We start from the raw sequence: 22,723 nt of genomic DNA, 5'->3' as shown, positions 1-22,723 counted from the left end.
GCATTAGTGAAGGCACAACCAGGAATCAGCCTTGGATAAGAAGGAGGTGCCAAAATGTTATGGCCATTCTCCTGCAGAGTGAGTTGTGTGATTTATGGACGGGAGACACCAACATCATGGTTCACAGCAGAGCTGTGACCTGCAGCCCTTGTTCTGAGGCTTTCACCAGCTGAGGCATCCTGGGGTAAAACTCCTGAGGTCTCCAAGTGACTCTCCCTAATGAGGGAATGTGTTTTCCTGGCTGCTCCGGTTGATTTTTGGATCTGTCGTGCTGCATACTTTTTATGACATGTTAGGAATGTGCTTGCATTGGGGAGTATCAGCTCCTCACTGCTTTACTTCCTACTGGTTAGCAGAACTCTGGTATTAAACAGCAAAGGGGGAAGGAGATCTGAAATTCTACCAGCAGAGATCCTGTCCTGTCAACTCCTGTAACTTCTTATCCTCTTTCTTCTGAGTATGTATGGTCTAATCTCCATTTGTTTGTTGGAATCATACAAACATCTTATCTGAACTGTTCTCACCCTTGGTGACCCAGGGAAGCTGTGAATGCCCCATCCCTGGCAGTATTCAAGGCCAGGTTGGACAGAGCCTTGGGTGCCATGGTTTAGTGTGAGGTGTCCCTGGCCATGGCAGGGGGGTTGGAACTGGGTGATCTTAAGGTCCCTTCAAACCCAAACTATTCTATAATTCTGTGACATCTGTGTCCTTTATTTGTTGTAGCAAACAGCTTAGTCTTTGGGAATGTTTTGTGTAGCCCAAGTTAGGAACTCATTTTAGCTTCTAAATGCAATGCATGGCCTGTCGTACAGCAGGTCAGACAAGGTAATTTGCTGTTCCTTCCTGACTCTGGATGCCATAAAGTTTGTTCACTGTGTCAATAGACTTGAAAGGCCTCTTCCCTCAGATTACTTCGGGTATCACCATTCCCCTCTGTGTTTCTCTGCTGTGAAGTGTACCTCTCTGCATGATGGAAATGGCTCCGGCTCAGCAGAGACATTACTTCCCTTCTGCTGCTGTGTCATCAGATGCCTCTACAGAAATATCCTTGACTGTTCTTATTTTCAGTGCTTCTGTTTCCTCCTTTTTCCCCAACTGTGGCAGATTCTAGGCCAAGCAATCATGCTTTGATCAGACTTTCTCTTCACTGAGTCTCTGCTCAACCTGCCTGTAACCAGCTTCAGGCTTACTCTTGTCAAGGAAAGTCATGAGCCTTCATCTGAATCGTGCTTGCACTGATACTTCTTCAAAAGTCATGGGGAAAAAAGGTTGGTTTTGCAGCGTGCTGCATGGAGACATCCTTCTGTTGAGGTCCATTCCTGCTGCCAAGCTTGCAGCTCGGTGCAGGGTGTGATTAATGAGTCCACCTGCGAGCCCATTGTTCTTGAACCGCAAACCCAATGCGTTGCGAAATGCAGTCTCAGTTCTGTACCTATAGAGGTGCACATTTGGTGAATTGGCAGAATTTACCGTTCCCAAAGATTGATCCCTGAGATGGTAACGTTCCTTGGGGAATAAAAATAACACCCTCAAAAGATGTATTTTAAAGGTGATAAAATGGTCAGGGGAGAGAGTCAGGGTTGTGGAAGTACCATCACTGTATGTATAGTATTTCACTTTCTAATGTTTAAGGTAACCCGAAGTTTAACCTTTAACTGTGAATTCTCTGGTCTAGAAATACTCATTCTTTTTAGCCGCCTTCACCATAAGCTTGCAGAATGGGTCAGGAATTGAAGAGCTAGGACACAGATTTCTGTTTGGTTTGGTTTTCACAGTGGAGCAGTGAAGTGAGGACTCCATGTGCAGCCTGTCAGACACATCCAGCCCAGGGAGGAAGTGCCCTGGACAGTTCCTTGGAGTTACTGCATGGAGGAGAGAGTTCCGTTGTCTTGCACAAATGGCGCGTGTAATTTCTGCTATCTCAAATCTCATCTTGCTCATTTTACAATGCAGTTTGGCTGCCCTTCCAATCCATAATGAACTTGATCTCCTTTACCCTTAATTCTGTAGGGAAATTCCCTCCTTCTCCTTATTCTTTCAGTGAGCACAAGAAGAGAAAGGACAAATCTCTGCTGAAAGCCCCCTGATAGATCACGGTTTTTTTAAACGCTGCTGAGCATTGCTGGCTTTTTGACCACATTCCTGAAAAATAAACCTCTGTCTCCCTTGTGATTTACAGCTCTCAGAGAAAGACAAGCCCTATGTGGATATCCAGGGCCTGACAGCCTCCACCATGGAAATCCTGCTGGACTTTGTGTATACAGAAACTGTTCACGTGACAGTAGAAAACGTCCAAGAGCTGCTCCCAGCGGCGTGTCTGCTCCAGCTGAAAGGTAATTTCCAAGGATCAGCACAAATTGCACACAGTTGGTGCTGTTTAGAGATCTGCTTTGCCTGACCTTCTGGAAATGGAAGGCAGGTTGTGGGTGGCATGATATTTATAAATGCTGACGTCAAACGTGGTCTGTTGTCTTGTGCGCTGTGGTCTCTTTGGTAGAGGAGCTGACTTGGGTGGAAAAAGAAGATGATAAACCAGGTTATTGTTCCATGCTTTGGGATACTGTGTTTCTGCATGAGAATTCCCAAGAGGAATTGTGGGCTGTATAGCACGTAAATGTTTCAATCAACTTAAAATAATAAGCAAATCCTAGATGTCATTTGGTATGTCTGGGTTGTTAACAGGCTGGTTGATGTCGTTGCACGTGCATCTATGGAGATATCCCACACAGGTATCCCAAATCCCAGGCAACTATCAAGAAGACGTTGAAGAAAACCTAGAAATCTGGTGGCCGTATCCACTGGCATTACATGGGGTTTGTGTAGAAGCCATGAAGCTGAGTACAGCTGACATTTGAGGCTCTTCCTAATACCAGATTTAGTTAAGTTTTGCGTCCAATAGAATAGCCAGGGATCAAAACAGCCCCGACACGTGGTCCCTCCAAAGGAATATTTGCATATGTGTTCTTGTAGTGTTTTTAAGCTTGTTGTTTGAGTTGGATTTTCATTCTTGTTTAGAACTTTCTTTTCTGAAGCCCTTTCCAAAGCAGTGGACTGGGAGTAAGCATGCAGTGCTCATTCACCCCTCCAATTTTCCGTAGGTGTGAAACAAGCTTGCTGTGAGTTTCTAGAAAGCCAGCTGGATCCATCAAATTGTTTGGGCATTCGGGATTTTGCTGAGACACACAATTGTGTTGATCTAATGCAAGCTGCAGAGGTCTTCAGCCAGAAACATTTTCCAGAGGTGGTTCAGCATGAAGAGTTTATCCTCTTAAATCAAGAAGAGGTTGAAAAGCTCATCAAGTGTGATGAAATTCAGGTAAAACCTGAACAGTACCATTACTATGCAAAGCATTGAAGTGAAATGTTGAAACCAGTGAGGAATTAGTCCATATTTCTCGGGTGGACTTCTCATACAGCTCTTGAATTTGAAAGTTCATTTCCACAAGTGTTTCTTGCGAGTAAGACATCACAATTAGTCACCTCTGCAGAGCTGTTGTGCCCTTGTCTCCACCTTTCCCTGGAGGAGCTTTCAGAGGTTACAGAGATGTCTCAATGCCTACATTTCAGAAATACTCCCAAGACTTTAACTTCTATGTGTAGGTCTTTGCATGTTACTCAGCAGCACAAGCAATGCATTTGTCATCCCAGGCATTCGGGTGTCCTCTGCTTTTAGAGCAGCAGAATGCGTGATGGCACCGGCCCCTCGGGCTCTTCAGGAAGTTAGATGCAGATTTAGTTCCTTTCAAGTTGGTTTTTGGAGGATTTTCTCTTGGGCTGGAACCTGTCAAGTGCTTTTTCCAGATGTCTTACGAATAAATTGAACATTCCTCAGGAATGGGGAGGGGGCTTTTAATTGAGGTAGACTTTGTAGAGCATTGATGTTTGCTTCGGTTCTAAAAGAAGCGATTGGAGCAAACACTGTTCAGAGTTCCCAGTAACATGAACTGTTAGAAGCAAACCAGTGTAAGTGATATCTTTGTGGAATTCCTGAAAAGCCAGTACAGGGTTAGCCAGGAGAGTGTTCCTGTTGTATGCCTGGAAAGTCTGCCTTGAAAGTGGCCTTCAGCCAAGCTGACATCCTCTTGCTAATAAACCTGCTTGAGAAAGAGCATGTGAGAGAGCAGTGAAAGACCGTGGCGCAGGCTGAGGTCAGCAGTGGAGGAAGGCTGAGTGTGTTTGGGGCTTAACAAGCCGCAGCTTTAATGCTGTGAAGGTCTGAGCTTATGTGGGTTGTGCTGAGTCCTGACATAACACTTCCGGACAGTGCAGGGGAAATAATGAGGAACTTCAGAACAACGCAGCCAAACTGATCGGATGATCTGCACAGGCAAAGTAAAATCCATTGTGGATTGGAAGGAGTGAGTCAGGCCTTGCAGGCACCCCGTGAGGTGTGTGTTCCTTCTAATGCCTTAGCTGTTGCTGTGGCAGTGCAGAGGTGATGTGCTGTGGCAGAGGGTACTGAGGGAGCACCCTCGCAAAATCCCCTGGCTGGGTGAGAAATGCAGTGGCAGGTCCTGACGGGGACACTGTGTGCAGTGTTCCATATCGTGTCTCAGAAAAGAAATGATTTCATGGGCAACGAAACCTTGAAATACATCAGAGAACAGTTGAGGAGGGAAGAAAACGATGTGGGGTTGTTGCATGTAAGGAGGAAGTGGGAGAAATGGGAAATACTGAAGTACTCTGCTCTCCTTTTGTGAGCTCTAATTGGCCTTCCCCTGTAATTCAGATAGAAAGAGGCCATGTCAGATTACACCGTAACAAATTAAATCAGTGGCTTGGAAGAATTGAGCCACAGAGGTGGCTCCCTGCTTCAGAGCATTTGGCAACAGACAGCTTCAAACTGAACCTCAGAGTGGACCCGTCATGTATTGGTGGGAAGGCTCAATTCTCTTATTACAGTATTTCCTTTTACTTCGTATTTAATAGCAGTTAACAGACATCATGATAATAAATTCATGGCTCATTTGCTTTTACATTTGGTGATCTGAGGATGTGCAAAAAGAAAACCAAGCCTAAATAATATATTACAGAGCTTTTTACAGGTTTTAGCTCTTGGTATTCACAGATATCCAGAGCACCGGAGGTTCTCTAAAAGCATCAGATTGAGATGGTTTAGTCAGTATGATCTCTGGCCGTAGTGTAAGCACCAGCATGTGGTGGTCTTAAATGGAGAAAGAAATAAACTAGTCACAGAATAAAATAAACAGGAGAAATAAACAGTAACATCCATGCCCTGGGGTTCTCCCCTCTGAAATCCAGTTGTTCATGGTTCCTTAAATGCGGATTAAATATTAAAGAAGCCTTAAAGTCAATGGGGATGGCTTGAGCATTAAAGGGGCAGTGTGTGGGCATGGGCCTGGAGGCCAAGCAAGACCCTGCTCCATATAAATGAATCATGGTTCTGATCACCTTTATGGTAGAGCTTTGCATTGTGCAGGGCCATAACTCCTGCTCCAGTGAGAACTTGGGGGAGCTGCCCTGTGAGTTACTGCACTCCCTCAGCAGTGAGTGGTGGCTCCCAGCTTCTGGCTCTGCTGCATGCAGACCATGCAGCTCCCTTCTGTGGCACTCGTGGTGCCAGCCATTGGTTAGGGCTGTAGGGAAAAACTGCAGTTTTAAGGAAAAGAAAATGAGGGAATTTCATAGGGCTTGTAAATGCAGCTCATGGGAATTCCCACAACAGACTCTTCCTTGAAACATCATGCTCTCTTGCTAGCCATGAAGTAGCATCAGCAGCCTGGAAGCTGTCAGGTCCATGGCAGCAGCTGAAGTGCTGCCCTGCAGTCTGACCAGTGTGTGCCTCCTCTTCCCAGGTGGACTCTGAAGAGCCGGTTTTTGAGGCAGTTATCAACTGGGTGAAGCACTCGAAGAAGGAGCGGGAGGCGTCGCTGCCCGAGCTGCTGCAGTACGTGCGAATGCCGCTGCTCACCCCCCGCTACATCACAGACGTCATCGACACCGAGGTACCCGCACCCAGGCACAGAGCAGCATCCACGTGTCATTGCCCTGCTCCCTGGTTAGGCTCCAGCTGTCCTAGCAGAACACGTTAGGAGCTGCTTTCTCTACTGATGCTTTTTGATGCTGACACTGTGGAGTTGGCCCTTTCAGCTGGAGTGCCCACTGGTTTGCTGTTCGCTGTGCCTGCAGTGGCAGCACCCTGGTTTTTAGCTGGGAGGGCACCCCATCGGAGCAATTAGTTGTCTCCTCTGATGTATGTAGCATCTTTCTGTTGTTATCCCTTATAGTGCTTTCTGCTCTTTATTCACAAGTGCTAGCAGGTCTCCTTCTCTAGGCTGAAAGCTGTTGGCGTGCAATCCTGGGGAGGAATCAGGAGCTGGTTTAGGTCACCAGGAGCTGGTTTAGGTGCAGATGGCATGTACCTTTGAGTGAGGACAGCAGCTAAGGCCCAGGGCCAACACACAACTAAGAGCCATATCTAACACCGATGCTTTGTAGGGTTGGGGTGTTGCAGGGACAAACCAAAATGTAGATGATGATAGAATCATAGAATAGTTAGGGTTGGAAAGGACCTTAAGATCATCTAGGTCCAGCCCCCCTACCATGGGCAGGGACACCTCACACTAAACCATGGCACCCAGCGCCTCGTCCAACCTGGCCTTGAGCACTGCCAGGGATGGAGCATTCACAACCTCCCTGGGCAACCCATTCCAGTGCCTCACCACCCTCACAGAAAAGAACTTCTTCCTTAGATCCAATCTAAACTTCCCCTGTTTCAGTTTGAACCCATCACCCCTTGTCCTATCACTGCAGTCCCTAATGAAGAGTCCCTCCCCAGCATCCATATAGGCCCCCTTCAGATACTGGAAGCTGCTCTGAGGTCTCCACACAGCTTCTCTTCTCCAGGCTGACCAGCCCCAACTTTCTCAGCCTGTCTTCATATGGGAGGTGCTCCAGTCCCCTGATGATAAGAGATAATGAAGCTTTTGCAATGGAAACTTAACTCCAGACAGGAAGTGGTGCTGGGCCTGTGCAAGGTTTGACAGGAAGGCACAAAGAGGTTCAAACCAGCATTCTGTTTTGATGGTGATGTGAGGTGATCAGTGGTTACTAGCCCTTGTCACCTGACAAGTGCTGAATGTTCAATGACTGACTTCTCTACATGGAGAAATGGCTGATTTAGTAACATTCATCTCTGATGTGGTGGCCTTTTCAGATGTTCTTAAATAAGAGCAGCTAACAGGCCATTAAGTTCTGCTAGGGCTAGCATCTGTTCAATCAGATAGTTACGGTCCACAGTAAACTGAAACTGAAGCTAACGCAAAAGAGACTGGGGCCAAAACAACTAGATCTGTTCCAAAACCAGCCTAAGATGGTGTGCATACAGGACCTTAGCTTTCTTAGTGCATGCGATGGCCTCTCCAGCCTGGAAGTGACACACACTGGTGGGACACTGTCATCTCAGGGCAGCACAGAGAGGAGTGTTGGCCCTGTATGGCGTTATCTGCTCTGAGCACCCTGGCTGCCTTGCACAAGCACTGAGAACTTGTGAAAATAGATCTTAACTTACTCCAGCAGCCACATGTAGCACCAGACACCCAAAGGGGACTGAACGCTGCACATGGAGCAGAGGTTGGTCCAGGCCCTCAGCCAGGAAGGGAATTACATGGCATTATGCAGGGAGATGAGCCTGTCCTTGGGCTGCAGCTTCTTTGAAAGAAGACCTTACTATTGCTGTTGTTGCTTCATAGTTACACTTCCCATGTGCCCATGGATCAAGCTAATACATCCAGCTGAGCTGCTTCATTGTGCTGTGCTCCTTGTTTCTTCTTTGGTGGCAGGTATATACTGAGAGTTGATTATGTAGGGCCCATCCAGCCAAGCTGATTTCAGGTGTGGTTTCACTGCCAGTCCTCCTTTTCAGGTGTACTTCTAGTGGCTTTAAATGTAGCAGAAGTGGCTTTTCCTTCGTTTTCCAGTATAGTTATTTTCATTATGGAACCTGCAGTGCCAGACTTTGTGTGAGAATTGACCCATAACTTTCCAGCTGCAGTCCAGTCTTCAGCTGCCTTTGCATTTCACTGTATGCAGTATTTGCACAGTGACACTACCAGCAACAGCCTGCACACAAGTCGTTTTTATGCTGTCTGAACTGATGAGAATTGGCTTTAGGACAGCGCTTCTGAGGGATCTTAAAATACCTCCCATGTACCAGTGACTCATGTTTCTCCTCAGCCATTTATACGATGCAGTCTGCAGTGCAGAGACCTCGTAGATGAAGCTAAGAAATTTCACCTTCGGCCCGAGCTCCGGAGTCAGATGCAAGGACCTAGGACAAGAGCACGTCTAGGTGAGCAGCAAAGGAAAGGTCACTGCAAAGGTGTGGGGCACCGGCAGGTATTGTGTTATACACCATGCCTGGTGCCTTGTGATTGTGCTGAAGTGCTTCACAGCAGTAACTTGTCAATGCACAGTCCCCAGTGGTACAGAAAGGGGCCTGGAGCAAAGGACAGAGGCGTGTTTGTTTTCAGAGCACACTTGCTTAGCAGCCATGTGGGGACTGCTTGGTTGCCTTTAATCCCAGGCCTCTGAAATCCCAGTTTCCTGGGTTGCTGGTGCCTCCAGATAGGTCTGTCTCGGTGTGCAGCTGTCCAAGAAGTATGGAAGGAGTTTCTTTCTGTCTATCAGTGTCAGAAACAAGAAGAGCTGTGAGGTGAGAGGCAGTTGTGTTACACTGAAGATTCATTTTCAGCAGAGAATCTGAGAGGAGAAAGCCCAGGGAGGGAGATGGAGAGATCCCCCTTTCCCTGCAGGGGTACTGCATGTCTCCTGGTTTGGTGGGAACATCCTCCATTGGTGTCAGTGACAGCTCAGCTCAAGCTGTCATTTTAGAAAGACAAATTTCATTTTATTCTAGTTGAAATGCTTCCTCTGATAAAGGGGACATCCCAAAACTGGTTTATTGTTTAACTGTGCAGGTAAAAACTCTTGCATCTTAGTGCTCAGGTTCATCTTCTGGATTCAGCCCTACCTTTTTTAACTGATTCCATACCATCTACTGTCAGCAATGCTCTCGCCATGTGTCACCTATAAACTCTGATCAAGTTGTGTATTAACTTTCTATGGGAGAGACTGAAATGATTGCACTTCAGCTGGCCCAGGAGATCCAGGGGATGCTCATCAGGTTTTATGGCTATGATAGAAGCCTACCTTCAAGGCAGTCATTACAAGGGAAGTTAAAGCTCCTCAGGTCACAAGTGTTATTTAACAGTCACAGAGAAAATAAGAAAAACTCAGGGACCATCTTGGAGAAGAGAAAGGAAAGGGAAGGCCCCTCTGAAATAAAACACATAAGAATCAGCTTGACTGGCTTCTCAGTGAAATGGGGAACTAAGGTGCCATCTGGTCTGGATGTCACTTGTAAATGAGGGGAAAAGGCCTTGTTTAGTGAGGAGGCTGCAGGGAAGCAGCCATCCTCCTTCAGCTTTCATGGGATGGGAAGAGGTTTGGGAAAAACGGGGGAAAGAATACAAAGGAAATTACACCCAAGCCAATGTCAGCACCTAACTTAGCCAGCTTGTCTTCCCAAAGTGCCTCTAGTACTGGGAGGAACAGCCCTGGAGCAGAGAGCTCCTAAAACCTGAGTTAGTCCTGCTGTCATGCACCCTGGAAGAGTTTCTCTCTCTTCCCTGCTGAGGATAGAAGTGTCCATGTGCCCATAGCCAGGTTAGGTGCCTGCTTCAGAGTACTGATGAAACCAGGGATTTAGAGGCAGCTTGTCGCCCCAAGGAAGGAGGAGTGTTTCTTCAGGTGATTCCCTTTGGTTTGAAGGGATTGACTTGACTTTGCTCTCCCTCTTTGCTCTAGGAGCTAATGAAGTCCTGCTTGTGATCGGCGGCTTTGGCAGCCAGCAGTCACCTATTGATGTAGTGGAGAAATACGACCCGAAGACTCAGGAGTGGAGTTTCTTGCCAGTAAGGGACCATTTTTGACCACCACTGGCTGTGCTCAGGCACTGCTCCTGTAGCAGCAGCAATATAACATCCCTCATTGGGCTGTCCTTCGTGTTCTGCTTAGCATTTCTGCCATAAATCCTTTGGAGTTGCTGTGGTTTACACAGCGAATGCTGAAACCACATTTGGAGATCTGCTTAAATCAGTTTTGTGTGAGGGGTGGTTGTCATGTTTCTAATCAGATGAGCCTACAGAGAACCGCATTCTGTTGTGGGAGTGAGACTTCTCATGTTTCTTATTGAAGGGTTGTGAAGCTTTAAGGTTAGTGGTAATAATTGAAATGTCACTAGGAATAGGGTAAGTTCTTTCAGGCAGGTTGCAGGATCTCTCTGGTCCCATTGTTTCTGAGCATAATGGGGGATAGTATGGAAGAGAGAATTCCTGCACTGAGGAGTATTTTGGACTAAATTTAAAATCAGCTTTATCTGTGTGAAATGGTGGAGAGCTGCTGCTTCTTTAATATTGCTAATCCAGTGTCACTTGGGGGCCCAGAAGTCTGTTACGGTTTTGGAGGCTGAAAGCTTCAGGTATTCTGAGTCTCCACGTTTTTCCTATGAACAGTCTCTGCAGGGAGCCAGTGGGAGGCACACAAGCCTTCAAGATGCATCAAAGACTCAGTAGCAGCATAAATGACACCTCATGCAAAGCATTTCAGTGCAGAGAGACCTGACCATGAGAAGGGCGCATGGCAGAGGCAGAGGAGGGCAGGCACAGCCTCTGAAGGCTGTATCCTTTAAACCCAGCGTGCTGTTTGCCTCTGTGGTGGTGGGCTGGAGGAGCGGCGCTGCCCTCCCTGCACCCCTGGGGTCTCCTCTCCTTGACCTTTTTGTTCCTTCCCTGTTGCAGAGCATCACCCGTAAGAGGCGCTACGTTGCCACAGTGTCCCTGCACGATCGCATCTATGTGATCGGGGGCTACGACGGTCGCTCCCGGCTCAGCTCGGTGGAGTGCTTGGATTACACCTCAGATGAGGACGGTATCTGGTACTCCGTGGCTCCGATGAACGTACGGCGAGGCCTGGCAGGAGCCACCACCCTTGGAGGTACGTCCTGGTCACCAGGCTGAGAGGGCAGCACAGCTTGTGCCGTTCTCGTCCTGAAAGGCCCTGAGCTGGTGTGTGCAGAGGGGGCTGGCCCTGAGGGAGGAGGTGAGTCTGAAATGCTCATCAGCTGGAGGAGCAGTACAAGTGGGAAACTTGCCCACGTATCCCGAGAGCAGCTCTGCCTCCGCTTCGTTCTTACGGCGTGTGTCTGTGCATCAAGGGAAAGGAACGCTGGGATTACGGAGTGGGAAGCGCTCGGGGTGGTTGACGGTGTCGCGTGTTGCTGAGCACAGGACACCGAGTACAGCAGTAACCATCCAGCACCCGAGAGAGGCTGAAAGTGGAGCATCTGCAGGGAAGGATTCCTAGGACTCTGCGGAGGTGCTGATGTGCCAATAGCAAGAGGCAGGGTTTGGCCATGGCAGTGTTTCAGTGGGTTCTGAGGCATGAAAAATCTGACTGGAGGGTGCACATTCTCTTTCGTCATCAGAAAGAAGCAGATTTAAGGGCCAGATGGGTTTGTTGGTTGTTTGGCCTGTGAACAGGCTAACGCAGCGAGCTAGGGAGGGGAGCCTGGGTTTGCTTGGGCTCTAAATGTGCCAAGACCCGCAGTTGTTCCCGTATCCTGCAGTCCACGTTGTAGTTTTGCTCCATCTGTGAGGGCCTTCTTGCTCCCTGTGCGTGTTTGCTGCTTGACTCGCTGAGCCCAAGCCCTGTCCAACCTTGCAGACATGATCTATGTTTCCGGTGGGTTCGACGGCAGCCGGCGGCACACCAGTATGGAGCGCTACGACCCCAACATCGATCAGTGGAGTATGCTGGGAGACATGCAGACAGCGCGGGAAGGCGCGGGGCTTGTTGTAGCTAATGGAGTTATCTACTGCCTCGGTAGGTACCCGCAGGGCATTCTGCAAACACTTGCTGACAGTACAGTGCTGTCTGTGGTGTCATGTGCGGGTTAGAAGAGAAGGTTTTAACTGACACAGGGAATGCAGCCTGTTCTCCCTGTTCCCATTGCAATGGCTTAGACTGGAGCTGCCATATACCCGCAGTAAATGCTGTCAGAAGTAAATGGGACACGATCAGCCTACATTTGAGGGCAGCAGGGGGATGAGCGGTGCCAGCTGAGGTTTGCATGGACTGGGCTGTGGCTAAAATCATACAATCATAAAATGGTTTGGGTTGGAGAGGACCTTAAGGTCATCCAGTTCCAACCCCCTGCCATGGGCAGGGATGCCTCACACTAGACCATGTCACTCTGTCCAACCTGGCCTTAAGCACTGCCAGGGATGGGGCAGCCACAGCTTCTCTGGGCAGCCTGTACCAGTGCCTCAGCACCCTCACAGGGAAGAGCTTCTGCCTTAGATCTAACCTGAACTTCCCCTGTTTAATGCCCTAGAGATGAAGCACAGAGCCACAGGACAGAGGGTGCATTTGATTCACACAAAGCAATGGCAGCTGTAATGCTCCAGAGCTATATCCTGAGCCATACATTATCCTTTCTCCTTTCTGTAGCACTTGTTTCATTTGCAGAGGCTGTGAACAGAGTGCTGGAGGGCAAATCACTCTGAAGATGCACCCTCTGGGCCCAGTGCTATACCCACATTTACTGCAGCCCTGTTCCTGGGGAATCACTATTGGATATTGGACACTAGCTTATGGGGTTTACTTCCCTCTCCCAAATTGCTCTTCCTCATGCTGTCCCCAAGGCAAATGACAGCCTGGGGGACATCTGTTGTCCTCCATGCTGAAGGACCTTTGCTGAAGCTGCACAAAGAGATTTATTGGTATCCTCTTGTGAAACAGCTCTTTGAGACATCCCAGCCTACACCATGGAGCCTTCTGGCATCAGCTGGCAGCTGCAGCACAGACCCTGAGCCAGCACCAGGTCTGGAAGCTGAACATCTGCTTTAGCAGGACAGCATCGACACTGGCACCAGCACAGTGCTGACCTGGTCGTACTGGTGTGGAGAGCGATGCTCTGCCCAGCACGGCCGGAGCAGTGCAGGGGCAGAGCTCGCTCTGTGCTGGCTCCGGTCTGGCACTGCGAGCTGCAGGGATCCCTTTGCTCTGCCAGCCCCGGCATGCTGTGGGTTGTGCTGGTGCCAGTGCGATGCTGGGCTCAGGAGGAACCGGTGTTACTGCTCTCCACACAGAAAACATTGCCCAGAAGCCAGTGCCATGGTTTGCTCGTGTATTTTGTTTCAGGGGGCTACGATGGGCTGAACATCCTGAATTCTGTCGAGAGGTACGATCCCCACACTGGACACTGGACGAATGTCACCCCGATGGCCACTAAGCGCTCAGGTAAGAGCTTGAGGTCAAAACGTTTTGTGTTGTGCTGAGGAAGCTCGTGCTGGCTTGTTCTGCTGCCCTGGAGGACATTGACTGCTCCAAAGGGTGCTTTGGCTTTGAGAAGGGGTGATTTTAGGGCAGGACTTATCTTCCCAAGAGAAAAAGCTGATTTTTGTATGTGTGAAGTCTCCATCCCCTGCTAAGATGTGCATAGAGGAATGTGTTTGTGGGCGTATAGGTTACAGGGAGGGAGAGGAAGTCCTGTGTGACTTCCATAACTAGGAACGGTGCCCAGCATGGAGAAACATCAGCAAGGCAGAAAGTACAGACCATAGTGCAAGATAATGGGGTGGGCTGAGCTGGTTCTTGTCAGCTCTTGTTTCTCTTCGTCTCTTAGGGCAGATTCTGGAGGTAGGCCACCCCTCAGAAACCTTGGCCATGCTGCACTGCTAGATCCCACTTCCCTGCTTAGGCATTGGTCTTGTCCCTTCTCTCAGCCAAAGTCTTCCCCTCTGAAGCTGTCAGAGAGCTCGCTGGGACAGCCTGGCTGTTCCCAGCTGGTTTGGTGCTCTCAGCAAGAACAGACAGTGAAGGTGAGGTTGTGTTTAGTGGAACAGAACGTCTCTTATACCCTGTTTATGAAAGCAACAGATCAATGCCCAAGAGCTGCAGAGCATCTGGCTTGTTTCCTTCAGGATATTCATCAGTGCAATAGTTACACATTGGTGGTAACAGCTTGACAGGGTTTGCTCTGCTCTCGAGATGTAGGTCAAAACAGCAGCTGGTGTTGGCAGGAGCACCCAAGGCCATTAAGTGCCTTGTTCTCTCACCGTGTTCTTTGGTGCTTTACCTGAAGGGAGCTGCAGATGAGGAGCAGAGGTTGGCAGGGGGGGTTATTTGCTGCTGTTGTCATCAATTCCCAGCTGTATTATTGATTGCTGTTAGTCTGAGAACAGCTGCTCAGACAGATGGTTCAGCTACTTCCATCTCTGACTGCAACAGGCACCAGTTTTCATTTGCCTGCCTTCCAGAGGAGCCCTGGCAAAGAAATCCCTCCTCCAGCCTCGCAGGGAGCAGTCCTTGCTGCATGCTCTCAAGGGCTGGGTGACACCAGGGAGCTGTGATCACCAGAGAAACCTGTCTCTGTGGTGACAGAGTCCCAGCTGCAGCAGAACGAGCTTTGTGCTGGGCTGTTCAGGGAGTAGTTGGGTGGTTTTCAGCCAAGGTGAACACCCCACATTGCCAGTGCTGCCCCAGCTGCAGTGCTGTTCAGGCCCCCCTTATGCCAAAGATTCAGCAGCATTTGGTAGTTACAGGGTTTCAGGTATTGTATTGGAGGCAACAATAACAGAAGACACTGGGTTATGACAGCTCTCTTGTGGGAGATATAAGAAAATGTCCTCTGAAGAGGGAGGAACTGATCCAGTTCATCCTTGCAGCAGTGAGCCCGGGGCCCAGTGCTCCCAGTGTCACTCATGGCCCTGACTGTGCCGCCTTCTCTCTCTGTCTCTAGGGGCTGGAGTGGCTCTGCTGAATGACCACATTTACGTGGTGGGCGGGTTCGACGGGACGGCACATCTCTCCTCTGTGGAAGCCTATAACATCCGCACTGATTCCTGGACCACTGTAACGAGCATGACAACCCCGCGCTGCTACGTGGGGGCCACGGTGCTGCGGGGACGGCTCTACGCCATCGCTGGGTAAGCGGCTGCCCTGGGCTGGGGCTGGGGGGGAGATGCCCTGCAGGAGCTGAGGTGACTCTGCCCTGGTCCAGGCGGCCTCTCCCCCTATTTCCATTCCAAGCTTTATGAGGGGACGCAGCCCAGAGGGACCGTGCCCAGCGTGAACAGGCACTGTGCTGGCCCAGCGCCGAGACTGGCAGGAGGGCAGCAGCAGACAGCAAAAGGGAGCCTGATGCAGCGGTTTCATTTCAGGCTTTTTCTATACACAGCTGTCCAGCCTCCCAGGAAGGGCTCTGAATGCCTCAGCCTCTTCCTTCTGCAGCATCCCTCACCTGTAACCTTCTGGCCTTGCAGGTACGATGGCAACTCACTGCTGAGCAGCATTGAGTGCTACGATCCCATCATTGACAACTGGGAAGTGGTGACCTCCCTGGGGATGCAGCGCTGTGACGCTGGAGTCTGCGTCCTTCGGGAGAAGTGATCTGGAGGGACCTTGGCAAGAACATGCTGAAAAGTCTCGGCTGGAGGAAGAGTCCAAAGTGGTTTGCAGTGACTGTTGTTGAGAGTCGTGGATGCTGTGGAAATAAGCACCAGACCAGCAGCTTTCTGTGCTGCTTTTGACTAGAGCATGTGCATAAACGTGTTATCTCAGCAGTCATTCAAAATCGGGGGCTCTGTGAAGGTTGTGAAGCAGGTCAGGAGAAGCTGCGCTCTCTGCTGTTCCTGTGGCTAAGTCTATTGGCAGAGCAGAGATGCCCCCAGCCTTGGTGTCAGCCAACCTCGTGAATTGCTTCCAAGGATGTGTACATACAACTGGGTGGTCTCTTCAGCCACTGCAGTACCACACAGGTCCTGTGGTTGCTTTTGGCCGTGTGGATGTGTGAGGGTGAACCCAGCTGCTCTTATGTTTTGGCTACAAATCATCTTGTACATACTGAATGTTTAAACATTGCTCCTCAAGCGCACATCAGTGCAGAGCCAAATTGAGCGAGCGTGTATAAGTGGGTCCTGCACTGTAGCTACGTCTGCAGGTTCCTCACAGGTCTGCACACAGGAGTTGCAGATTTAAGCTGTGAACTACTGAGACCCAGAAGCCCTTGGCTGCAGGGGACAGAGGGCAGGGAGAAAGCTCATTGCCTGGTGTAGGAGCAGGTCTGCAGCGTTTGTGCTCTGATCGGGGGCTCAGCAAGGTTCAGCACATCTCACTTCCCCCCAAAAAGCTTGACAGCAGCTGCAAAGAGCTGCGTTTCCTGGCAGTAGGAGCCTTGCTGTGCTGTGGCAGTGCCTTTGCTCCCACCCCTATGGGGAGGTCACCTTGGAGAGGTCAAGGCCCTGAAAGCAGGGACACGATCGCTGCTGTCGCGTGGATTTTGCTGGTGGGTGAGCGAGTGGGGTTTGCCTGCGGACAGACGTGTCCAGCACATCCCCATCAGCCTCTCAATCCAGTTCATGGTGTGGATTTTCCTTTCATGTAGGATTGTTCTGCTTCCAGGGCTGTTGTGGGGTGACATCCAGGACTCCCTCCTGCCCTTTGTTCTCAGCTCTTTATCCCCCTGCCTTGGAACTCCGCACCCTCTTACAGGAGCTGTCCTTCGCCTGCCCCGAGTGAGAGCTTCGCCGGAGCCCTCCCTCCTCAGCATGTCCCCTGCCTTGCTGCGTTTCTGGGAGCACGGGCTCCGTGTAGTGCTGCTCGTTGAGCTTACTGCCGACTCCTCGCCTGGGGGACAGGGTGGGATCAGGGACGTGGTAGCATGACTCCATGAAGCACTTTCAGGCACTGCTCTGCCCTTCTGCGTTTGTTTCTCTCCCACCCGTGTTCCGTGGTTTGGTTTCCTATGTTTATTTTTTAATGAAGATATAAAGAATAAAATATTTCCTGAGCCAGTGGGAATTCAGCTTCTGTTCTCTGCCTTCAAGCCCTTTGTGTCGCTGCTGGGTGGAGGGTGTACAAACCCCATGGTAGATCAGGCAGCTGTACCAACACTGCAGCTTCAGCGTGAGAAGTAAAAACAGCTCCATCTGTGGGGAGCCACAGCACAAAACCCATCCGGCCTGGACCACCTCCGATAGGGTGGGTTTGTTGCAGGGTCCGCTTGGGAAGAGGGTGGCAGCAGAGAAAAGACTTATAACAGTCTACAGTGATAACTGGTTAACTGTGCTAATATGAGCCAGTGCATCCTGGCCTGAACCAGCACCAGTGCGGCAGCAGGGCCAGGGCAGGGATTGTGCCCCTGTGCTGGGCACTGGTGAGGCCGCACCTCGAATCCTGTGTTCAGCTCTGGGCCCCTCACTGCAGGAGAGACATTGAGGTGCTGGAGCGGGGCCAGAGAAGGGAACGCAGCTGGTGCAGGGCCTGGAGCACAAGTGTGATGGGGAAGGGCTGAGGGACCTGGGGGGTTCAGGCTGGAGAAGAGAAGGCTCAGGGGGGACCTGATGGCTGCCTACAAGTGCCTGAGAGGAGGATGGAGCCAGGAGGGGCTGGGCTCTGCTCCCAAGGAACAAGGGATGGGACAAGAGGAAGCGGCCTCAGGCTGAGGGCGGTAACGAGGTGCGGCTGCAGCAGGACCCAGGGCAGGACAGAGCCGCCCCGCAGCCACCCGCGCCCCGGATCAGCGCCGCGGGACGCACCCGACCCGCAGCCGAGCCCCGGCCACCGCGCAGGCGCACGGCGCCCCCTGACGCCACTGGCCACGCCCCTCGGGTGGCGGCGGCGGCACGCAGCGCGCCTGCGCGGCGATGGCGGCGGCCTGTGCCGGGATGGAGGCGGCGGCAGCAGCAGCAACGGCGGTGCCTCCTCCCTCACCTCCTCCTTCTGCCGCCGCCGCCCCGGGCTTGTCCGAGCTGGTGTGCGCGCAGGGCCGGAACGTGAAGGCGGTGCTGTGCCAGCGCTGCGGGTCCCGGGTGCTGCTGCCCGGCGCCGCCACCTTCGCCCGCCGTGAGGTACCGGGGCGCGGAGGGCCGGGGTGGTGAGGGCGCCCCCTGCGGGCGGGGCGGTGAGCTGACGCTTTGTCTCCCGCAGCTGCTCCTGCCCGCCATGAGGAAGAAGGCGGCGGCGGCGGCGGCGGGGGGCGGCGGGGACGTGGTGCGGGAGCACTGGCTGGTGCGGGACATGTTCTCCTTCGAGAACGTGGGCTTCACCCGCGACGTGGGCAACGTCAAGTTCCTGGTGTGCGCCGACTGCGAGGCGGGGCCCATCGGCTGGCACTGCCTCGACGACAAGGACAGCTTCTACGTGGCGCTGGAGCGTGTGGCCCACGAGTGACAGCGGCGCTGCCCGCGGGCGGGGACGGGGACGGCTGGACCCGGGCACCCGCTCGGCAGCGGCAGGGCCCTGCAGACTGACCGCGGCGGCCGAGCCCAGCCGCCTGCCCGCACCCCCAGGCACAGCCCGGAGCCCCCCGGCGCCGATGGAGAGCCGCGGGGACGCCTCACCGTGACACTTGCCAGGTTGATCGGCCTGCCCTTGGTCACCTCTGCCTTGTGCGGCCGCTGTTTCCCAAACGTGCTGGGATGGGTTTGTGACACAGCCGTGGAAATGTGGGCGCCGGCGCAAGGACAAGGGGAGGACAGGACTGCTGCGTCGGGGCGGCTCTGCAGCCAAAGCACTTCCCAGGGTTAGGGCTGTATCTTCTGTTCATTCGCAGAAGAAATGTCCCCTGCCCTGAACCGCAACGTTTAGGTTCTCTAAAGCCTCATCCTGCCTGATAGCTGTACTCTGTAATAGCGTATGGCACCTAAAGAGTGTGTAATGCATTGTAACTAACACTGTATGCAGCTCTGTTAACTGAGACCTTGGGAATAACATACAAGTAGTTTACAGACATAAAATGTGCAACGTCATCATGTTTCCCGGCAGCAGGAATGAAGGGATTCCAGCCTGAAAAGGATTTGAATCATTGGACAAGCAGTGCCCAGTGACTGCATGTCGTAGTGCTGAAGAATGACAAAACAGCTCGTTAAACAGAGAACCTGGGAGGGGATTTCTCTTCTGTAAACCAGCCGTAGGAGCAGTGCTGGGGTGTTGTGTCCAGTTCTGGTCTCTGCCTTTTAATAGGGACACAAAGCTAATTGCAGATCGAAGGAGGCTGAAGGAGCCATGGTTCTCACTGTATTTATCTTTTGGTGACTGTGGTCCATTCTCCATTTGTGGTCCCTCCCCCCATGTGAATAATGCAGGAGCTTCCCAGTGATCGCCCTGAGTCAGGCCATGCCGTACTGCAGGAGGTGCAGCAGTACCCTGTTCAATAAACACTGTCAGTACCAATGCCACTGTAGAGGCACAGCTGTCATTGCGCTGGGATGGTGAAGTCGTTCTTGTCCCCAGAATGGAGAATGGTTGTACTTAAAGATTAACAGTGTTGTTGGCACAGGGCTGTGGCATCAGCCTTTTCACTCCACAACTCAGCTTTGCTGGCAGGGGTCTGTAAGGCAGGCGCAGCCCCAGGTAGGTTTTCCAGACAGGCATCTGCAGGGCGGGTGAGGGAGAAATGAATCCTTCCTTCTCCCAGTGCACTTGGAAGTTAATGCCTTAATGCAGAACCCCAGGATGCTGGCTGTTCTGGAGCCATGCTGTGGGCAGGGGAGGAAGAGAGGTAGCTCCATAGGGTGGAGACTGAGGCTGCCAGCTTGGGTCGGAGGCCCGTCCTGTGCTGTATCCTTACTAAACGTGTCACATGCACATTTGACATGAAAACCGTGCTGCTTTCCTCCTGCCCTCCTTGTCCTTATCCCTAAGCCCAGTAACTGAACATACCCATTAAGGACATGTACATACAAGGGCCGGAGAGCTTCCTTTGGGTTCTGCACAGGCACAGCGAAACAGGGGGATCACAATGCTTAAATTTCACATTTCACTTGGATTGTTGTGTGTTGGGGAAGGTTTTGACCTGTAGCACGTACATTATAGTGGTACTCATGTGAAGTGTGCTGCACAGTAGTTTCTGTTTGAAAACACCACTGTGCGGAAGAGGTTTGTGGGTATCGGCTTGATCAATGCTGAGTAAATGACACTTCTCAAACACATGGTACATGTGGATTCCTGGTACTGGGGAGCAGTCGATGGCACTGGGATGGAGCTGAGATGGTGGTGAAAGATCTTGGGTCACAGGCCTTCACATCATTACTGCCGATACTGGACTCTGGTGCAGTGATGGTGGGTAATGAAAATTCTTGCCCTTCAGTGAGCAGGTGTGCTGGATGGATGCATCCTCCACTGGATCCAGGTTTGGGTTTTGCTGGCTCTTAAATATAAAGTAGGATCACACAGATGGTGGAAATGCCAAGAAGAAATGTACAGTCTGTTGGGAACCCATGGGAGGAAGCTTTTGTACTATGAGATCTTGGCATCTTTTAGTCTTGGGTAAGATCTTGGCTTCCTGCAGCTTGGAGAAGCCACGAGAGGCACCCGTGAAGTCCAAGTAGCATCAGCAGGGACCTGGTGCTGGTGAAGGAAGCTGCAGAGCTCTGCAGTTCAACTGCTGATGCTCAGGATCCCCCTCCTGAGTTAATCCGTATCCCAACAGTTGACTGAGAATTACGAGAGGAGGAAGGAAATGGCAGAGAGGAAAAAGGTGACATTAGTTGGTGGAATTCCAGCCCAGGCAATTCCGCTGGGATGTTACTGAGAGGCAGAATGTCTGCAGTCAGCAAACCATGCCTTGGGGGGGGGGGGGTGTGCTGTGTTTGTGCAACAGGCAACAAGGGGAGCATCTAATGAAGCCCTGAGCAGTTCTGGTGTTGTGACAGCTAATAAAAATCTAGATAGTCTTACACATCATCTTTTCACTGCTGCTTACCTACCTCCTGCCTCTTCTGTCTGTTCTTATCTAGTGTGTGAAGCTTTTCCAGCCGCCTGCAGAAAGGAGGCGAGAGCCAACCTTAAGGTATGGGAGGAGCTGAAACAAGACCTGTTAATGCTCATCTTGCAGCCCATCTTTCTTTAGCATCAACAAGAAGAAACCTTCATTTCCACGTGTAGGTTGCTTTAAAATGAATTTGAAACTGGGTTTTTTCCACAGAAGGAGTAGCATATACTCTACTGGCCCATTTGGTGCTGAGCTGTAGCACTGCCAAGAGGGAATAGCAACAGGCCTGCAGCCCTTGTGCAGTGTGATCCCGTCCCCAAGGTGGTGAGGGCTGTGCAGGGCAGGACACAAACCCTCCAGCCCTTGGGGCCTTGCCTCAAGGCTGCTTTTGGGAGGGGACCGATAGGACTGATTTTGGCTATTGCTTCCCAGCTGGGGTTTAAGACATGCCTGTTTGATTGCTTATAAATAGAAATGTATTTAGGATAGTTAAAAACAGATGTTGCTCCATTCTGACTCAGCTGTTGAGACTCATTCAGATCCCAAAACTATGGTCTGGGCTTAGGCTGGCATTAACACGTCTGACACCTTCACTTCCCTGCTCTCTTCTCTCCCCCATAACCCTTCAGAACCCTTTGCTGGGGCTGCTCAGTTTGCTCCTTTAGTCTAAAGCTGCTTTTCTTGGGCTGCTGGGTTGTGATTTGGAGAAAACTCCAGGAACAAACTCGCCAACGGAGTTTCAAGTTGACAAGCAGGTATTCTTTATTGCAGCACTGGGAGACACGGGGGAGAGCTCCTCCTAACGTGTGTCCCCGTGTTGCCATGCAGGCCATCCATGCTCACTGGGCATATTACATCATTTTCCAAGAGTTTCTGGCATGCATACAAAATGTGATGGTCCTTAAGGGTCGTTTACTTTTCCCAACAATCTTTATAACCAGCTTAATTAACTTTACAGACATGGCAATCATCCTGGCCGCCTACTTCTCAGTTAGTTTTGCTGTGCCCACCCTGGACATCTGCTAGTCCCAGATATTCCCCAGGTCCTGTTTTTCTGTTCTGCTTTTCTTACACCTTTTGTACTAAGGTCCTAAGGACCTGAAACTATGCCAGCTACCTTCAAGCACCACGGTTATTTTCCATTACAAAGCCCTCAAACTTAACATTACTTAGAACTGATTACATTTTGTGCTTTTTTGCCTCCTTGTCTCAGTTGGCACACGGGACTTGGAGCTCTGCAGAGAGAACCAGGAGGCAGTGGCAGGAGGAGGCTGTGAGACCAGCTGAGCTGACCTGGGTAGGGTCCTGGGTAGCCATCCCTTGAAGAGGTGACATTCATGCTTCTTCTCCCCTAAATTAAGCACATTTCATTGGAGTAGGTCGGTGGTGCTTGGAGCAGGGACTGGAATTCAAGGCTCCTGCCTTCCCCAGCTCCATGAGGCATAGAAAGAGCTTGGTTTCTGGGCCTGACAACACCCAAGGCCTCACAAGAAACACACAAGAAACCTTTGGCAGAGCAGTTAGGACAATATGGACTTTGAAGCTTGAAGGACTTTGCTGTTTGCCTCCCTGCTGTGTTCCAGAGCTCATGCAGGCAGCCAGGAGGGCTGGAGGTGCATCTTAGTGATACCTGCAGCTCCTCCATGTGTCTGCAGAGCCTCCTGCCACCGTGTGTGGAGACGAGCTCAGCAGGGTTCAGAAAACAGCTGTGGATTGATAAAAACAAGGCCAGTTGCACTAGGAGAGGTATTTTTTGGCGTTACACCTCCTACATATCCTGCTTTGCTTATTACCCTAAACCCAGCAGCACTTGAGAACAGGACTATTAACTCTGAATTGGGACTGCCGTATCAGCACGCAGCGTGGGTGTTTGGGAGAAGAGGCCTATCTGCGGTGTATTATGAGTATTCTCTGAAGGTCACTTTA

At 51.0% G+C, this 22,723-nt stretch overlaps 2 protein-coding genes across 2 annotated transcripts; both read left to right on the top strand.

Annotated features, from left to right (window-relative positions):
* The first annotated feature begins 2,001 nt into the window (after positions 1 to 2,001).
* On the top strand, positions 2,002 to 16,880 carry KLHL12 (kelch like family member 12). The gene is made up of 10 exons (XM_062624941.1): positions 2,002 to 2,333; positions 3,099 to 3,316; positions 5,817 to 5,966; positions 8,197 to 8,311; positions 9,829 to 9,935; positions 10,821 to 11,016; positions 11,746 to 11,904; positions 13,225 to 13,323; positions 14,825 to 15,011; positions 15,348 to 16,880. Exons 1-10 carry the CDS (start codon positions 2,234 to 2,236, stop codon positions 15,472 to 15,474), a joined length of 1,458 nt encoding a protein of 485 aa, XP_062480925.1. The 5' UTR covers positions 2,002 to 2,233; the 3' UTR covers positions 15,475 to 16,880.
* Positions 16,881 to 17,710: 830 nt separating this feature from the next.
* On the top strand, positions 17,711 to 18,301 carry RABIF (RAB interacting factor). The gene is made up of 2 exons (XM_062624947.1): positions 17,711 to 17,933; positions 18,013 to 18,301. The coding sequence occupies exons 1-2, from the start codon at positions 17,730 to 17,732 to the stop codon at positions 18,253 to 18,255; spliced, it is 447 nt and encodes a 148-aa protein (XP_062480931.1). The 5' UTR covers positions 17,711 to 17,729; the 3' UTR covers positions 18,256 to 18,301.
* Positions 18,302 to 22,723: the final 4,422 nt, after the last annotated feature.

Source organism: Pezoporus occidentalis, unplaced genomic scaffold, assembly GCF_034315485.1.
Source record: "Pezoporus occidentalis ecotype Australia unplaced genomic scaffold, CSIRO_AGI_Poc_V1 ctg274, whole genome shotgun sequence".
NCBI lineage: Eukaryota > Metazoa > Chordata > Aves > Psittaciformes > Psittacidae > Pezoporus > Pezoporus occidentalis.
The sequence above is the reverse complement of the archived record's forward strand: the minus strand, read 5'-3'. Positions and strand labels throughout refer to the sequence as shown.